Source organism: Coloeus monedula (assembly GCF_965178545.1).
Source record: "Coloeus monedula genome assembly, chromosome: 22".
Lineage (NCBI taxonomy): Eukaryota > Metazoa > Chordata > Aves > Passeriformes > Corvidae > Coloeus > Coloeus monedula.
In genome coordinates this window covers 6,316,670-6,333,715 of record NC_138802.1, presented here as the reverse complement: position 1 = coordinate 6,333,715, position 17,046 = coordinate 6,316,670, and the positions used below count along the sequence as shown (strand labels likewise).

Below are 17,046 nucleotides of genomic sequence, written 5' to 3'. Positions count from 1 at the left end.
ACTTCGAGTCACTGCACCCTCAGTGAGGAGGGGCCACCTCGTGAGACTCTGGCAGGGACTGGCAGAAAGTGAGACATGAGGTTTGGGGAACCCCATAAGTGCGACTGAGGGTGTGACCAAGGGACTGACCTTTGTCCCAGCTCTGAAATGACAAGGGTGGCAGGGAGACATTTCTGCTCTTCCCATGGGAACAGTGGTCAGAGTGAAACTCCCAGGAAAGAGAAAGCACCTACTTCTCCTCACCAACTTCTGCAGTGGGGTGCTGATGGACAGAGGGTAACGAAGGGACAATCAGGCAGAAGGAAGGTCCCACAGAATCATAGAAGCATTAAGGTTAGAAAAGTCCTTCAAAACCATCAAGCCCAACCTTTGACCGATCCCCACCTTGTCCCCAGCCCAGAGCATTGAGTGCCATGTCCAGCCATTTCTTGAACACCTCTAGGGATGGGGACTCCAAACCTCCCTGGGCACCCTTTCCACGGAAAAATCATTCCTGCTGTCCAACCTGAGCCTCCCCTGGCACAGCTTGAGGCTATGTCCTCTCGTCCTGTTGCTTTTTTCCTGCAAGAAGAGACTGACACCCACCTGGCTGCACCCTCCTGTCAGGGATCTTGTGGTCATAGAACCATGGAACAGTTTCAGTTGGAAGGGGACCTTAAAGCTCACCCAGTTCCACCCCCTGCCATGGGCAGGGACACCTTCCACTAGACCAAGTATCCAACTTGGCCTTGGACACTTCCAGGGATGAGGCAGCCACAGCTGCTCTGGGCACCCTCTGCCAGGGCCTCCCCACACCATCCAACCTGGCCTTCAACAGAGTTAATTTCTTGCCTCACGCCGTTGGTTGAGCAGTGCTCTGCTGTGGATGGCGGTAAGAGAGGGGCCTGGCAGGAATGTGTTTCTTCCTGTGTGTGGCCCAGTCCAAGGGGTGGAAATGCTGATGGCAAATCCTTCTGCAGGGAGTGCAGGGGAGCTCTGCATTACATGTAGGGGCATGGAGGAATGGGACAAGGGGGAATGGCTTTAGACTGAAAGAGAGTAGGGTTAGATGGGATATTGGGAAGGAATTCCTCCCTGTGAGGGTGGGCAGGCCCTGGCACAGGGTGCCCAGAGCAGCTGTGGCTGCCCCTGGATCCCTGGCAGTGCCCAAGGCCAGGTTGGATGGGGCTTGGAGCAGCCTGGGACAGTGGAAGGTGTCCCTGCCATGGCAGGGGTGGAATGAGATGGGCTTTGAGGTCCCTTCCAGCCCAACCATCCTATGATTCCATGAAACACCTGGGAGACCCCCACTACTAATAGTGTTCAGGAACACTTTTCTCTTCTAAAAGCTACAATATCTGTTTTATGCATCTGGACCTGGTGCTGAAGGTTCCTGGTTATCACTGGGGTCTCTGGTAATGAGACTGATGACAGTGAAAAGCTCGAGTTCAGACACACACAGACCAAGGAAAGCGGAGCACACAGCAAACTCATGGCCTTGTTTGTCTGATCAGGCCTCAGCACTCCCTTGGACCTTTCCCAGGCAGGCCAGGAGAGAAACAGGTCAGGAAATGTTTACACTTTTAGAGCTCAAGGGCTCGCATGAATCCTCCCAGGCCCTTGGAGGGCACTAACAACACAGTTGTTTTAAAATAATTTGTCCAGCTCTTTTGGAGAACCTCATCCCTGCTCCTGGAGGACTTTAAATGGAATGTAATGGCCAAGCCTACAAGGTGGTTGACAGCCTGGGAAATTGATGTCTGCCTGGCTGAGGAAGGTGTGTTTGTGAGGTGCTCTCCTTTAATCCCAGACCACAAGGAAAAAGCATTTACACCTCCCCACCCTCCCTTATCGAACCTGTTCCTTCTCCTTGGCATCACCTCTCCAGAACCCTCACATTCACCTCAAACACTTCTCCCCTTTCACCTCCTGGGCTCCTCCAGCAGGCCCAGTGCATCCCAGGTGGTTTAAAGCCCAAGTCCAATCAGAGGTTTGTGGTGTTTGGGGCTTTTTTCCCCTGCTGATTTTGGTTTGAGTTTGGAAATCCTGATTCAAAACAACACACGGGTTTGATTTTGAGTCCTCATCTGGTTCCCCTTCCCACGGGTCAAACTGAAGTTGAAACCAAAGTCCGATCCACAAAGAAAGAGTCACTTGAAACATGGGGAGGCTGTGAGAGACCCAAAGGATTTACAAAAATTGCTTCTAAAAAGTCGCATTTAAAAAAAAAAAACACCTAAAAGTAAAAAAGCCAAGGAAAAAATGCCAACCGAGTGAATTTGGCAGAGCTCCTGTGAGCCTGCACAGTGGCATCTGCCATGGCCCTGGGGGCAAACACAGCAGGGCACAGCCACGCCAGGGCCGGCTGCCAAACCATCACACAGCTGCACTTCGGGATGCCCACGTGGGGGAGCAGGGTCCTGCCAGCCACACTGGGGCTGCATCTGGGGGATCCACAGCACCTGGGCTCTCAGAGGGATCCACCACTTGTGGGGGCAGCTCAAGAACACTTGTGCTCCCAGCCAGGTACCCCAACAAGCGGGACAAGGGGAAATGGCCTCAAGTTGGGCAAAGGGAAGTGCAAGCCCAATGAAAGGAAACATTTCTTCATTAAAAGGGTTGTCAGGGATTGGTACCGGCTGCCCAGGGCAGTGGTGGAGCCCCCAGCCCTGGAAGTGTTCAAAAATGAGATGTTGCACTTGGCAGTGTGGCTTGGTGGGCATCGGGCTGTTGGGTGAAGGTTGGACTGACTGACCTTGGAGGGCTTTTCCAACTTTCATTATTCTCTGAATATTCTCTGAGTGTTTGAATGCCTCTCCCAAACCAGCTGAGTCCTGGACAGTGCCCAGAGCCAGCGAGGCCCAGGGCAGGGACTGGCAGTGCAGGTGGGCTATCCCAGGGCTCCCTGGCAGGGCTCCCTCTCCATCTCCTTGAACTCACAGCTTTCTCGGGACAGAGCCCCCTCCAAGGATTGGGGCAGCACCAGGTGGAGGGGCAGCCCCACCTCAGGACAGGCAGCAGCTTTGGCTCCAGGCTCAGGGATTCTGGTGTCCAACAATGCAGGACAGTGTCCAAAACACCCAAGAATCATGGAATCCCAGGATGGTTTAGGTTGGAAGGGACCTTAAAGACCATCTTGTTCCAACCCCCTGACATGGGCAGGGATGTCCCCTGAGTCAGCCCAGGAGCAGCACCTCCATCATCCTTGGTCCAAGCCCTGGGGACACCCTGTCCTGGGGCTGTGGGCTCTGGCCAGAAGCTCCTGGGCACCAGGAAGGCTCTGCTTCCACCTCCACTTCCACATCCACCTTCACAGGTCACCTCTCCCCCACCCTCCATCCCCCAGCCAGCCCATGCCCCTTCTCCATCCAGCACTGGCTGGAGACATCAAAGGGCTCCTTTGCCTCCTAAAATCTTGCACTGGTGACCAAACTGGGCTGGATGTCTTAGAACAATTACCAAATGGGTGACTTTGAGCATCATCAAACCCAATCATTTTGCATAATGAGGAGAGCTAATTACTCTTTGCAGTGCTTGACACTGCAGTGAGTCTCCAGTTCCCACACTCCGGGATGAGTTTGGCAACTTTGGATAAAAACTGCTACGCCCTTTCTAAATGAAGACAAGAGACTTTTTAATAAGACAAATGTTGGCAGGTGCCTCTTGGAAGTGAAAAAAAAGCACGTTAAGGCGAGGGCTGCAGAGAGCAGCCATGTCAGGCAGTGTTTGTGCAACAATCTGCGTGGATTTGCTCCAACTCCACGTGGAAGAAACGCATAATGTTGCCTTTGTACAGACACTTTTAATGGCATCTAAGAATAGCAGTGTTATAAATAATCTGGGAAAGGGAAACAAAAATACACCTTTGTTTCAGGTATTGTGAACAGCTCTTTTCTGTCAACGCCGAAATAAATTCTTCTATTTTTTTTTCATTTAATTTATGTCTTTATATAGAAGAGAATGTATTCAAAATGAAGAGCCAAGGTGCTTCTTATACACAATGTGTATGCTGCTGTTCTTCATTTGAGCTGTTTTCATGAAAATAAAATATAATTCTCTACTGGGGAAAAAAAAAGTCCACCAGAAACAATGTAAGCAGCTCCAGAGATCTTTGCTGAGCATTCAGAAGCACATGGGACAGTTTGTAATGAAATATTTGGAAGGAAATCACCTCTGCACAGACTGGCAGTGGAGTGAGAACGCACCTGGCATGTGTCACACACCACATCCAACTGCTGGATTGATGGGAAGCAGGGGAAGAGCAGGCATAGCCAAAGCCCTGCATTTTGGGATTGCTCCCAGGGACCCAGTAAATGGCTTTTCATTGCAAAACTCAGCATCGCAGTGGCTGGACTAGCCTGGGACTCAGCTGTGCCCAATAGCCAGAGCAGGGTCCAGTGTCCTGCGCACATACAAACATCGGGGTTGGGAGAGAGAGCTGGGCCTTCTCCAAACCGAGAACCAGCAAAGAAAAAGGTTCCAGGGGGTTCAAATGACTCTGCCCCTCTGCTCAGCTCTGGTGAGATGCCCCTGCAGAGCTGCCCCCAGCCCTGGGGTCCCAGCACAGGAAGGATGTGGAGCTGCTGGACAGAGTCCAGAGGAGGCCACGGAGCTGCTCCCAGGGCTGGAGCCCCTCTGCTCTGGAGCCAGGCTGGGAGAGCTGGGGGAGCTCACCTGTAGAAGAGAAGGCTCCAGGGAGAGCTCAGAGCCCCTTGCAGGGCCTAAAGGGGCTCCAGGAGAGCTGCAGAGGGACTGGGGACAAGGCATGGAGGGACAGGACACAGGGAATGGCTTCAAATGGACAGAGGGCAGGGATAGATGGGAGATTGGGAAGGAATTGTTCCCTGTGAAGGTGGGCAGGCCCTGGCACAGGGTGCCCAGAGCAGCTGTGGCTGCCCCTGGATCCCTGGCAGTGTCCAAGGCCAGGCTGGATGGGGCTTGGAGCAGCCTGGGACAGTGGAAGGTGTCCCTGCCCATGGCAGGGGTGGGACTGGATGAGCTTTAAGGTCCTTCCAACCCAAACCATTCTGGGATGATTCCATGGTTCTCCAAAATACCAGGACAGGGAGCACCTCAGCCCAGCTCTGCCCTCTGTGCCAGGCTCAGTGCTCCATGAACAGCACTGCCTGAGAGTGGGGCCACTTGTCCCCATCATCAGGGGCGTGCTGTGCCCTAACTCTGACAACGGGACAGGCAGATGTGGCTGCCTGCAAAGACTGGCCACCAACAGCAGCACCATTTTTCAGACAAAACTTCCCTTTATTTACAGCCTCCCCCAGAAAACAGAGGAGAGGGAAGAAAGAAAGAGGGTGAGAGACTAAGATAAAGTAAGAGGAGGAGAATGAACTCCCTGAGATGTTCTGCCTCTACATCGAGGGTCCCCAGGGAAAGGACCCCTCTGGCTTCCCAGATCTGTCTTGTTATCTACTCATCCATCTTGCCACGTATCCTGGGATCATTTCCAAGGGTCAAAATAAATGGCTGTGATTTATGCAATATAGGTCAGGACCTATTTAACAGCTTACAAAGGAGCCCCCCCCTCCTCCCCATTCTCCCTCTGGCTCTTGGTGATGAGAAAATAGGTCACAGGCAGGCAGTGGGGGGGGATTAATCATTTCTTCCGGCAACTGCTGGGAAAAATATTTTCAGTTCCATTTAATCATAAAGCTTTTTAATTAGTTAGTTTGCAGTTTATAATGTATAGTTTATAAGCTCTTGTGCAAGGGGGCAGATTCCTGGAAGGAGAAGTCTCCTGCTCCCCATCTCCCCTGGGCTGCATGGATGAAGTTCAGCCGGGCAGGGCCTGGCAGGTCCTGGGACCAACATTCACGTGGTCCTCAGGTCTCTGAGCAGCCACTGGTGGGATGGACACCCTGGCATAGTCCAGACTGAAATCCAGCTGCTTGCCTGGACAGGGAGGTTACGGAAGGAGCAGGTTCCTCAGGGATGAAAGCCAGAGCTGTGGGACCCCGTCACACTGACTCCATGGCGCAGCGTGGGCCCTCCACGGGAGCATGGGACACCTTCTCCCTGTACATCAGGATGCTAAAGAGATGCCAAACTCACCTTCGGTGTAAATGCACCCAGGGACAGCACTCCATAAATCTCCAAGACTGGACACCCACTGCGTGTGCTCCAGCCTGGGACTGGATGTTCCCTGTCATTCCCATTTCCTACTGATGCCCCAATACATGAAAAGGAAAAATTAGACCCTGGTCCTTGGCTATCTGGCTCTCCCTGCAATGGGTCCACTTGCCACCAGTGCTGTGGAGGTGGCAGGAGAAGCTCCTGAATGACCAGTGGATTTTCTGTACTTGGGCCACTGGAACCATCACTGGACCCCGAAGGGCTGACAGCCACTGTCATCCATGTGACCAAATGCAGCAAGAGAAGTCTCCTACTGACCAACCAACCACTGTGTGCCCTTAAGTGAAGCTCTGCACCCCCTCCTCTCCCCAAAACCTGTGGGTGACCCCTGCCAAGGTCCCTCAGTACCTTCTCGTAATACTGCAGCTCATAGTCCAGGATGACTCCGTTGGGCTGGTCGGGCTGGGACCAGGACAGGGTGATGCTGTCCACGGTGCGGCTCACCTGGTGCATGATGGACACAGCAGAAGGGGCTGGAAGAGAGAGAAAGAGAGGGACAGTCAGACACCTGCAAAGGTAGGGCCCTCACCCTGGCAGGAGGTGGGCAGGTGGGTTATTGCTGTTTGAGGCTTCGGAATTCACTTCCTGCACTGAGAGGGCTGTCCAGGGGTCAGGAGATCCTGGATTTTGCTGTTTGTAGAAAGCAGTTAGGGGAGAAAAAAAATGGTTCTACCGAATTGGTAGTTAGAAAATACATAGGACAGTGTCTCAAGCAGGAAAATGGGCAATTCCAAGGCAAAAGCAGGCCAAGATTGGAGCAATCACAGCATTGTTCCATTGGAAAAAGGCCCACCAGCCCTGTACCATGCACCCCTCCCTGCCTGCTGAGCGGAAATCGGAGGGGTTTGTGCTTTTCCATTCGCACAGAGCAGCTTCCCAAGGCTTGGGCAGGCTGGGGCTGCAAGTTGCACATGCCAATCACGGGAGGTGCATCCAGCAGCCTGAGCAGGCAACGCAAAGCTGACCTGACACGCTGACAATGGAGAGCCACCCGCCCGCCGGCCCCCGCACACAGCACGGGTCCCACCGAGCACAAAGGGCCCTGCCAGGCCCGCAGACAGCCCGGGCAGCTGCCACGGCCGCGGCCGGACACTCGGCCAGGTGGGCACCGCGCGGGCCCGGCCGTGCCACACCGTGGGAAAGCCTCCCAGGGACCTGTGCTGACAAGGCCGTGGGGCAGGGAGCAGGGCAGGGAGCGGGGCAGGGAGTGCCACTGCCCTGGGAAAGCGCGGCCGCCTCTGTCCCGCCGTGCTGGGGAGCTGCCTTCAGTCCTGCGGCATGAGGAAGCGCATGGGAGCCTGCAGCTTCCTCCGGAGGGGCAGCTCTCATCTCTGCTCTGTGACCAGGACAGGACCCAGGGAATGGCTGGAGCTGTGTCAGGGGGGTTTAGGTTGGATCTCAGGAAAGGTTCTTCCCCCAGAGGGTGCTGGGCACTGCCCAGGCTCCCCAGGGAATGGGCACGGCCCCGAGGCTGCCAGAGCTCCAGGAGCGTTTGGACAGTGCTGCCAGGGATGCCCAGGGTGGGGCTGTTGGGGTGTCTGTGCAGGGCCAGGAGCTGCACTGGATGATCCTGTGGGTCTCTTCCAAGCTGGGATATTCTCTTATTCTAGGTGCTGACAGCAGAGCAGCCAACACCCACCCACCCTTGCTGCAGGGCTGACGCCCACGGGTGCCAGCACTGCCTCCTCTCTCCACATCCCAGACTGGTGAGACTAGCACGTGTCCGTGCCCTCCCTGTGCCCAGCCTGCTGCTGGCACTGCCAGCACATCCACGTCAGTGCGGGGCCATCCCAGGCCTCCCCCAGCCCAGCCCAGCCCAGCCCAGCCCTGGAGAGCGCGAGCTGCAGCCGAGCGTTAGCCCTGGCACGTCTGCCAGCACAGGCTCACCACTGCAGCAGCTTCAGGGCACAGCAGAAGCCTCAGGGGTGGGAGAGGACTAGAGAGTGGTAGCATGAAAGCTCCCCCATCACTTGCATGCCAGGCCAAATGGATGCAGAGACATTTGCACTCAGATGGGCTTTTCCCAAGTCCAACCCTTGCAATATTTCATGGAAGAACAACTCCTCTGACAGCTCTGGGAAACAGCCTGGAGGAGCAGCACCCAAAGGAAGGCACCTCTCACCCAGCTCCAGGCTGGCTCGCCTTGGCATCAGGGGCAGTGACAGGAGCTGTGCCAGCTGGGATGGCAGTGACAGGACCATAGTGCTTGGACAAGCATGGCCCCAGCATGTTCCTGCACATCACAATGAATTACCACTGAGCAACTCCTCTCCAACACACCAACAAAAGCCATTTTACTGATCCACCATCTGCCTCTTCACGGCTGCTTTTCTGACTCAGAGCACTGCAGCTCCCAGGATGTTCAATGTCTGGGTGCCAAGGGGCTGGGTTTGGGTAGTGCAAGATCTGCCACCACACTGCTGCACCATTTCCCTTCACCTGCCTGGGTTTCTCAACTCCTGAAGGAAGGTGTGATGTGGATTAGCCTCAGCAGTATTGTAGTTTTGTCCAGGAGAACAAAACTAGAAGGACAGCAGAGAGCTTCCATCCCTGGCAGTGTCCCAGGCCAGGCTGGACAGGGTTTGGAGCAGCCTGGTCTGGTGGAAGGTGTCCGTGCCCATGGCAGGGGGTGGGATGAGATCTTTAAGGGCCTTTCCAACCCCAACCATTCCATGATTCTAACAGATCCTGAGGCCAGTCCTTCCATCCACTTCTGCTTAAGCCAAGCCCCATTACCCAACAGCCTGAAACCCTCAGTGTCACCTCAGCCCTCCTCTTGCTCCGTGGCACCGCTCCCCTCCTGCCTTGACATCCCGGTCCCACTGCTTCAGGCCACATATTTCCAAACTCCTGGGAGTAGTTTCTCACACTGGCGTGAGGACAAAACACAGGTAACATTTCTGGAGCCTGTCAGCTCTTGCCAGAGCTCGCTGCTTCCTTGTCGACACAGATTCCGTAGGACATCTGCGATTTTCAAGACAAACATCTCTGTCTCTGGAGACAAGCCTGAGGAGGAAGATGTGACCGTGCTGTGGATGCCCTGAGGCAGGGATGGCACTGGACTAAGCAGAGCACAGAGCCCGTGATGTCTCTGCCACCTGCTCTGGGAACTGATCCCACACTCACACACTGGGCTGTTCCAGGGCAGGGGCCACGTACAGCCAGAGCTGCCCCACCACGACTCTGGGATGTGGCAACATCCCCTGATTTAGGCACAGGTTCAGTGGCCTGGCAGCTGGAGAAGCTCCTCAGCTTCAGGTTCCTCCTGGTAGGAGTGAGGTCTCTGGGATGTTGTTCTTCCAGTCCCATGCACTGACCCCAGCCTGAGAGTACAGGACTTCTCCAAGGCAGCTCCTGTGGGAACTGTACAAGACAACAGCTACAGCAAGAGGTGGGTGACTCATTGCTGCTGGTACCTGGTGAACCTGCCCTTGTCTGGCTCAGCAAAAGACCCACATGGATGAGGTGGGGCTCATCTAACCAGCTTAATGAGGCAAATGTACTGCAGGTGAGATGAATGGCTACAGCAACCTCAGCACTTTTCCTACACCTGGGGCAAGGGGTGGCTCTGGAAGAGCAGGAACCTCCCCACGGCATGGCCTCAGCCACTGCTCCTCTTATCACAGACACCAGGGGACTGCACAGGAATAAAATCACAGCAAGGCCTAGGTCAGAAGTGACCTCTGGATGTTACTGGTCCCACAGGCTGGCAGAGTAATTTCAAAATGAGATCATTTTGCTCAGGACTGTGTCCAGATGAGACCTAATGAATCTGATCCCCATGGATGGAGATCCCACGGGCTCTCTGAGCAGCAGCCCCCAGCTGCCTTGCTCTTGTGGGGAAGAAACTTTCCCTCACATTCCACTGGAACTTTGCTGGTTGTGTCTTGTGGACGTTTCCACCATTTTCTCCCTCGATGCCCCTCAGCCTCCTCCTCTCCAGACTGGTCAGACCCAGCTCTCAGCTGCCCTCACCTCTCATGCCCCAGCCCCGGCCCAACCTCACTGTCCTGCTGGACCTGCTCCGGTTTGTCCATGACTGTGATACTGGGAGCCCCAGGGAGGGCTCAGGATGCCAGATGTGGCCGAAGAGTGCCGAGCAGATGGAAACAATCCCCCCTCCTGGATTTTTTGCTAATGCCAAAGAACATGGTCCTTGTCACACCCTTCACCCCAGGTGAGGGCTTGGGGTGCAGAGAGGCTCCCAGTCCTGTGAATCAGGGATGGGCTGGCACTGGATGTCTGAGTTTGAAACCAGTTCAGAGGATCCAGCCAGACCTCAGAGTGACTCTCCCAGGTCCAGTCAGGAGGAAAAGCTTCAGCTGGATCCTGACACGAGGCCCAGGCAGCTGACTGTGCCCTGTGACACACAGAGGAGATCAGATACGGAGAGTCTCCTCTCTCAGAGCCGTGATCACCGTAAGATGTCACCATGAAGGTGTGAACAGAGGTGGATTTATCCTGATGGGGTCTCCAGGAGTAGGTGTCCCACCAGCACAAAAAATAAACGGACCTTCATTCCACAGTCAATAAAAACACTGCTCCTGACTGAATCCCTTAAGCCTTAATGTCATTGGATTTCACAGATTTCACAGAATATTCTGAGTTGGAAAGGATCCACAAAGATCATTGAGTCCATCTCTGAAGTGAATGGTCCATATGGGGATCAAACCCACACCCCTGGCATTATCAGCACTGGGCACTGAGGCAAACCCAGTCATTGCAGTCCTTGAAAGGCACTTTCTGCATCCTCTTGATCACAGATGGCCTCAGATTCCTCAGATTCCTCAGAGTGGAGCCCTGTGGCTTCTCCGAATTGCTGGAGAAATAAAGCACACCAAAACCACCACTGGAGTGTAAAACAAGCTTAATGAAAATCCACTAATGTACAAAGCCAACGTGTCCCACACGGTGACCCCTCTGGGGCAGAAGCACGGGAGGGATGCGAGTGACACTTCCGTGGTCACCACCCCGAGGCCCTGCACAGCCACACAGCACCGATCACAGCCAGACCCCTGCCCAGGCTGGGCTTGGCGTCTCGGCAGTTTATCTTAATCCAGGGAGCTGAGCAGACTTCTGTGGCTCGGCGCAGCTCGGCAGGGTCAGAGTGGGGGTGCTGACAGCTGCAGCACACACAGGGCACTGCCTGAGCTCAGGAACTGGAAACACTTGGGAAGGATGGGATTCAGGAGGTCCCCCATCCTCAGATGTTGCCAGCAGAGCTGCACGGCCATCACCTCCCTGAAGGGATCACCGCTGAGCTTTGCCAAGGCTGGAATGGCAGAAAATCATCTGTGTCCTGGGCTGATCCCCCCGTGTGAGCCCCAGGTCCAGGGAGGGGATTCTGCCCCTCTGCTCAGCTCTGGTGAGATGCCCCTGCAGAGCTGCCCCCAGCCCTGGGGTCCCAGCACGGGAAGGACATGGAGGTGTTGGAACAAGTCCAGAGGAGGCCACGGAGCTGCTCCAAGGGCTGGAGCCCCTCTGCTCTGGAGCCAGGCTGGGAGAGTGGGGGAGGTTCAGCCTGGACAAGAGAAGGCTCCAGGGAGAGCTCAGAGCCCCTTGCAGGGCCTAAAGGGGCTCCAGGAGAGCTGCAGAGGGACTGGGGACAAGGCATGGAGGGACAGGACACAGGGAATGGCTTCAAATGGACAGAGGGCAGGGATAGATGGGAGATTGGGAAGGAATTGTTCCCTGGGAGGGTGGGCAGGCCCTGGCACAGGGTGCCCAGAGCAGCTGTGGCTGCCCCTGGATCGCTGGCAGCGTCCAAGGCCAGGTTGGATGGGGCTTGGAGCAGCCTGGGATGGTGTTAGGTGTCCCTGCCCATGGCAGGGGGTAGAATGAGCTGAGCTTTAAGGTGCCTTCCAACCCAAACGAGTCTGGGATTTGAAGACATCTCAAGACAGTGTCCTCTCAAACCATGCTGGCTCAATGTCACAAGGTGGACATAGCCAGGCAGGTCTCAGATCCCACTACACAGCGTATTTTCCATGAAGGCATGCTTATGGAAAAAGTGGGATTTTATGTCCTTCTTGACTGACTGTCTCCCAGGAAGGCTCAAACACCGACTGGGGAGGACACGTGCAGTCCCAGTGGGGTTTGGCAAAGGAAGCACCAAAGCCACCAGGCTGTTCAGGAGTATCTGGAAATCAGTGTAGCTGCTTCAGCCTCACAGAGGCCAATGCTTCTTGTACCACGAGGTGGGTCTGGCCTGTGTCAGGGTGGGCCTGATACATCCTGATGCTCTAATCTAATAAAAGGGTAACAGTCACAGAAATGCATCCTGTCCTCTTGTGGCTGGGCCTGGTCCCAGAGCTGTGGTGTGGAGTCAGTAGCAGCAGGACAGACACAGCCCAGGCTGTGCTGCTCTGGCCTCTCCCAGGTTCATTATCCATGTCTAGGTGAAGCAGCTGGACTAGATGATCCCTGCAGGTCTTTCCAACTGCAATATTCTGTGTTCTATTCCATTCCATTCCACGGAGTGTGCTGAGGAAGGGGATGACCCAAGAGGCCCAGGTGCCTCCACACAGAGCACAGAGAAGAGCTGTGAAGGTTGACAGGACTGAGCCCTCCTCTCCCACTGCCCCCTTCAGTTCCCTAGAACACCAAATCCTGGGAACGCTGCTGGGACGGGACCCCCAGAGCCTCTGGTCCAACACCACACCAGGGAAGGGAATCTCTAAACTGCCAAAGGATGGGGCTTCCCTCAGCAGCCCTTCTGTATCAGCACCCTTTAGTCTTTCTGATTAGCTCCAGATAGAAAATCCCAATTTCTGGTCACAAAGCACAGTCCTTCTCTGCCACGTCCCTGTAAACAAGCCCCACCATGTCCTGCCTCCCAGGCACTGTAGCTGAGGCACATTCAGCATTTTAAAGCGTGTCTTTTGAAGGAAAAAAAAAGGACAAGAGATCACAAGTGATGGTCTGGGCTCTGATTATGAGGCTGAAGTCACTTTTATTTAAGAGCTTCCTTTTTTTGTTTAAAGAGCTTTTGCTAAAGATCCCAACCAGGCACATCTCTCTTTACAGCTTCACATCTTTGACTGAAAGCATGTCCAGGTTTCCCTGTGACAGAGCTGCTCCCTGAGGATGCTGTGACATGAGGATAAGACCTCCCTGGGCACAGAAACAGGGAGCTCCATGGCTCCAGAGTAGCACCTGGAGGCTACTTCAGCAGCCTGTACCAAACCCCAAGTGGCACAGATCCATCACACAGAGGCAGCTTAACCAGCACTGATCCTCCACAAGCGGCTTTGGGTTCTGTAAGTAAGGATTTGCCTGATCTCCTGTACGGACAAAGCGGGTGTTGGCCACACCGCGAAGCCTCAGGCTTGGCATAGCCAGCATTCAACTTTCATACAAATAGTTGCTTCTTTGGGACTTGCTGGAAATGATGAAAAGGATTAAGGGAAAGAAGGAAATGGAAGAAAACAAAAAGGAACTAAATGTGAGTTTTCCAGGAGAAACAATGACATTTTAATCACGGGGAAAACTTGCAGAAGGTCACAGCAAACCCAGGGCAGCGCGATGAGACAGCGCAAGAGCACAGCAGTCTAGCAGAGAATTGGGAAAAGCTCCATAACGCCCAGGCCTGAACATCTGCACAGACCCAGGCCTAGCTAAAAACAGCTGAAACACTTGTGGTTGACCCCCTGAGTATGTTACACATAGACACACCCCTGCTTCCTTTGAGGACTTCAGATGATGCTGAGCCCACTATGCCTCTGGGGAGGTTTCCCTCAAGCTCTCTTCGAAAATGCACCTTTTATTTTCAGGTTAAAATTTATGGACTTCAGTTTCCAACTGCAGGAACTTTTCTGGGTTTTGTAACTAAATGAAGGAGCAGTCTAGAAAAAGAATTTTGTCCTCATGGAAGAACTGAAAGATAATGAAAATATTTAATTTTTGTCCATGGAGGGTTGGAACTGGAGGATCTTTAAGGTCCCTTCCAACCTAAACCAGCCAATTATTCTGTGATTCCTTTCTGTTATCCAAGTAGTTTCCTGAGCACTTCACACATTTATCAGCCTGATGACTCTCTCCTCTACCTTTCCCAATTTTTTGTTAATCTCTTTTCCAAATGTAAACCTCTAAACTGAGTTCAGTAGCCAGGATCCATCTCTCAGCTGCAGAGACAGCAGCCACCTCCTCGCTGAGGTCTGATATTCCTCTGAGTATGTCCAAGGTGACACTGCCCTGCCTCAGCCCGGCCCTGCAGAGCTGCTCTTCGCTCTCCACTGGGCACTTCCACTGGGTTTTTTAGGCTGTGCCCCCCGGCTCAGGGAAGGGAGGAGATGATTGCTGGCTCCTCACTCCTTGCACCTCCCTGCTGAACAGGGGGATGAGGCTGTTCGTGCATTTCCTATCATCCCAGTCCTGCTGGGAGCGGGGTGAGAGATCCTTGATGCATCCAAAATTCGTGTAATTGGTAGAACTCTCTCTAAAGCCCAGGGAAATTCATTAGGAGAAAGCTGACAAAAAGCAGCAGGGGGGCATGACACAATGAAGAATTGTTTTGGGGCAATGAGAAAGAAATAGGCCCATTTTTCTCCTTGCTTTTATGTCTCTGAGTTGATTTGAGGGTTCTTAGGCAGCTCATGTGTTTCTCTCTCCGGCCCATCCCCACAATATCACAACTCTGAGCAGTTCCAGGAGCCCCAGGACATCTCCTAGGACATAGTCCTCTTTTATTCAACAAGAGCTTCCATCTGGGAGCTGTTCCTTTCTCCCAGCCCCGCTTTTTCAACACCTCCCCTCTTATCCCACTTCTACCTGTCCCATCCCTGGAAGAGTCCATGGCCAGGTTGGATGGGGCTTAGAGCAAGCTGGGATAGTGGAAGGTGTCCCTGCCCATGGGAGGGAGTGGAGTAAGATGATCTTTAAGGCCCCTTTCAACCCAGCCCAGTCTGGGATTCTGTGATTTTATGATTCAGTATATCCTGGTTCATCCCATCCCAAGGGACCCATCGGGGCATCCTTGTCTAACAGACTGTGATAGCAGAGGCCAATTTTCTGTGTCAGGTCCTGACTCTTGGGCCACCACCACTGCCAGTGGTTTTGAGGAGGTCTGGCTCCCAGTGAACCAAGCCCACATCCAGCTACACACTGGACAATGTCCACGGCACTCCAGGGCCCCTTTGTAGCCTCGGTGCTGCTGTGACCTGTGGGAGGTCACACTGTGCAGGCTGGGAAGCTGGACTGCTGCTGTAAAAGGAAAAAAATTGGAAAAGACACTGCCATCAGCCAGGGCAGCACTGCAGGGAGCAGCCCAGGGCTTGGACTCTGCTGGCAGCATCTTCTGGGAGTGTCTGGTGGGACTGCGTGGCTCCAGCCTGCAGGGGGGACACCAGGATCTTTCCACAGCTTCTCTTTCATCATCTTTAGAGCCATTTGAAAGGCTGCCATGCAATGTGCCCCCCACTCTGCAGCCAGCCCCACTTCACCTGCCAGTCCCAAGGCTCAGCCCTACTCCTTGCCAGTGGGGCAGCACTGTCGAGATCCCGGTAAAATCAAAGCGCCCCATTCCTCTGCTGGCTTAGCTGGGAGAGTCAGGTTACAGGCAGCAAACCCCCTATCTCTGATCACTTTAATACCACTAACCCGTGTCATGTCAGACAGAGTCAACATTTGCTCTGGAAAACACTCACAGTGCAGAGAGAGCAAAGCCAGCCTGGCCCGTGGCCTCTCCCCGGCTACACTTTGAAATCACCCAGGGGAAAAAGCGAGGTGAACAGCTGGGAGCTTTCCAGCATCTCCTCGGAGCCCTCCTGACAGATCTCGGTCCCTGGAGTGTCAGGTTACCGGACGGGGGGAACTGCTTTTATTATAGGAGAGTCAGCAGGGAATTCTGGCATTTTCAATTACCCCGTGCAGCAGCGGCTGTGATCGGGGTCAGGATTAACTGCCTGACCCGCGGCTGAAGACAGAGTGGCAGGGAAATGCACCATGATGCTGCGAGGCACCAGCCAGTCCAGAGGCCACGGGACAGGGCAGGGAATGGGGCAATGTGGGGAGAAGGTTCTGTCAGAGCAGAAAGTTCTGCCAGAGCATCTGGCAGGGGATGCCTGTGACTGTCCTGCCACTGCGGCGAAGGGGGAGACTGGGAGAACCTTGGGGGAAGGGGGCAAGCTTCCCTCTCACTGCCTTCACCCAGGGACCCAGTCTGCCCGGGTAACCCAGGCAGCTCCAGCATGTGGGGAGAAGGATTCCCTGTGGGTCCAGAGCAGGGCATACCCCAAGACAGGGTTCCCACACCCCGCAGTGAGGCTGGAGGTGACATTGTGCAGCAGCCAGGACGGTGCTGTGATCAGTCACGGAGCAAGGGCTGTCCTGACCTTCAATCCACAGGGCTTGGAGACCTCTAGGCTGGGATCCAGGCTCCAGCAGTCTGGAAAGCTGTGTTTGAAGTGGCAGGAGCACACAGGGCTCCTGTGCAAGGCTTCAGGCAGGTGCAGTAGGCACAGGGGTGGGGGTGACCTCTGTTTCTCCAGCATGGGCAGAGGGGACAGCCAGGACAACTGACCCCTGCATTCCCAGAGACCTGGATGTCTCACACCACTGTCTCCCCCACAGGACACCTAATCCAGACCAGCCTTCCCTCCTTGCCCCACAGCTCCCCAGTCCCACACGGTCCCCAGCAGGTGACTGTCACTGTACAATGGTCCAACTGTCCCCACTCCAGGTCTCACCACTGACCCCAAGGCCCCCATTTTTTGTGCTCCTGTTCGGCTCAGAGTCCAAACACATCCAGGTATCAATCTGAAAATTGGTTTCTCTGGTTAAAACCTTCCTCGTTTTTTGCTTTTCTGGGTAAAACTCCCTCCTGCCATTTAAACATCACAGGCTCACCACGGGCGCTCCTGGAGAATGGATTTGAATTCAGATGCCTTCCTCCAACATGAGCTCTGAACGCACCATAGTGAG

At 54.3% G+C, this 17,046-nt stretch overlaps 1 protein-coding gene across 2 annotated transcripts in view; it reads right to left on the bottom strand.

Moving 5' to 3' along the window:
- EPHB2 (EPH receptor B2) overlaps window positions 1–17,046 on the bottom strand; it is a gene marked incomplete at its 5' end in the record, with an annotated part of 129,835 nt that overhangs the window by 17,608 nt on the left and 95,181 nt on the right. For both annotated transcript variants that reach the window (XM_082295693.1, XM_082295694.1), the window contains one exon: window positions 6,475–6,599. In XM_082295693.1, the coding sequence (XP_082151819.1) occupies window positions 6,475–6,599 (125 nt within the window). The remainder of the gene's footprint in view (window positions 1–6,474; window positions 6,600–17,046) is intronic.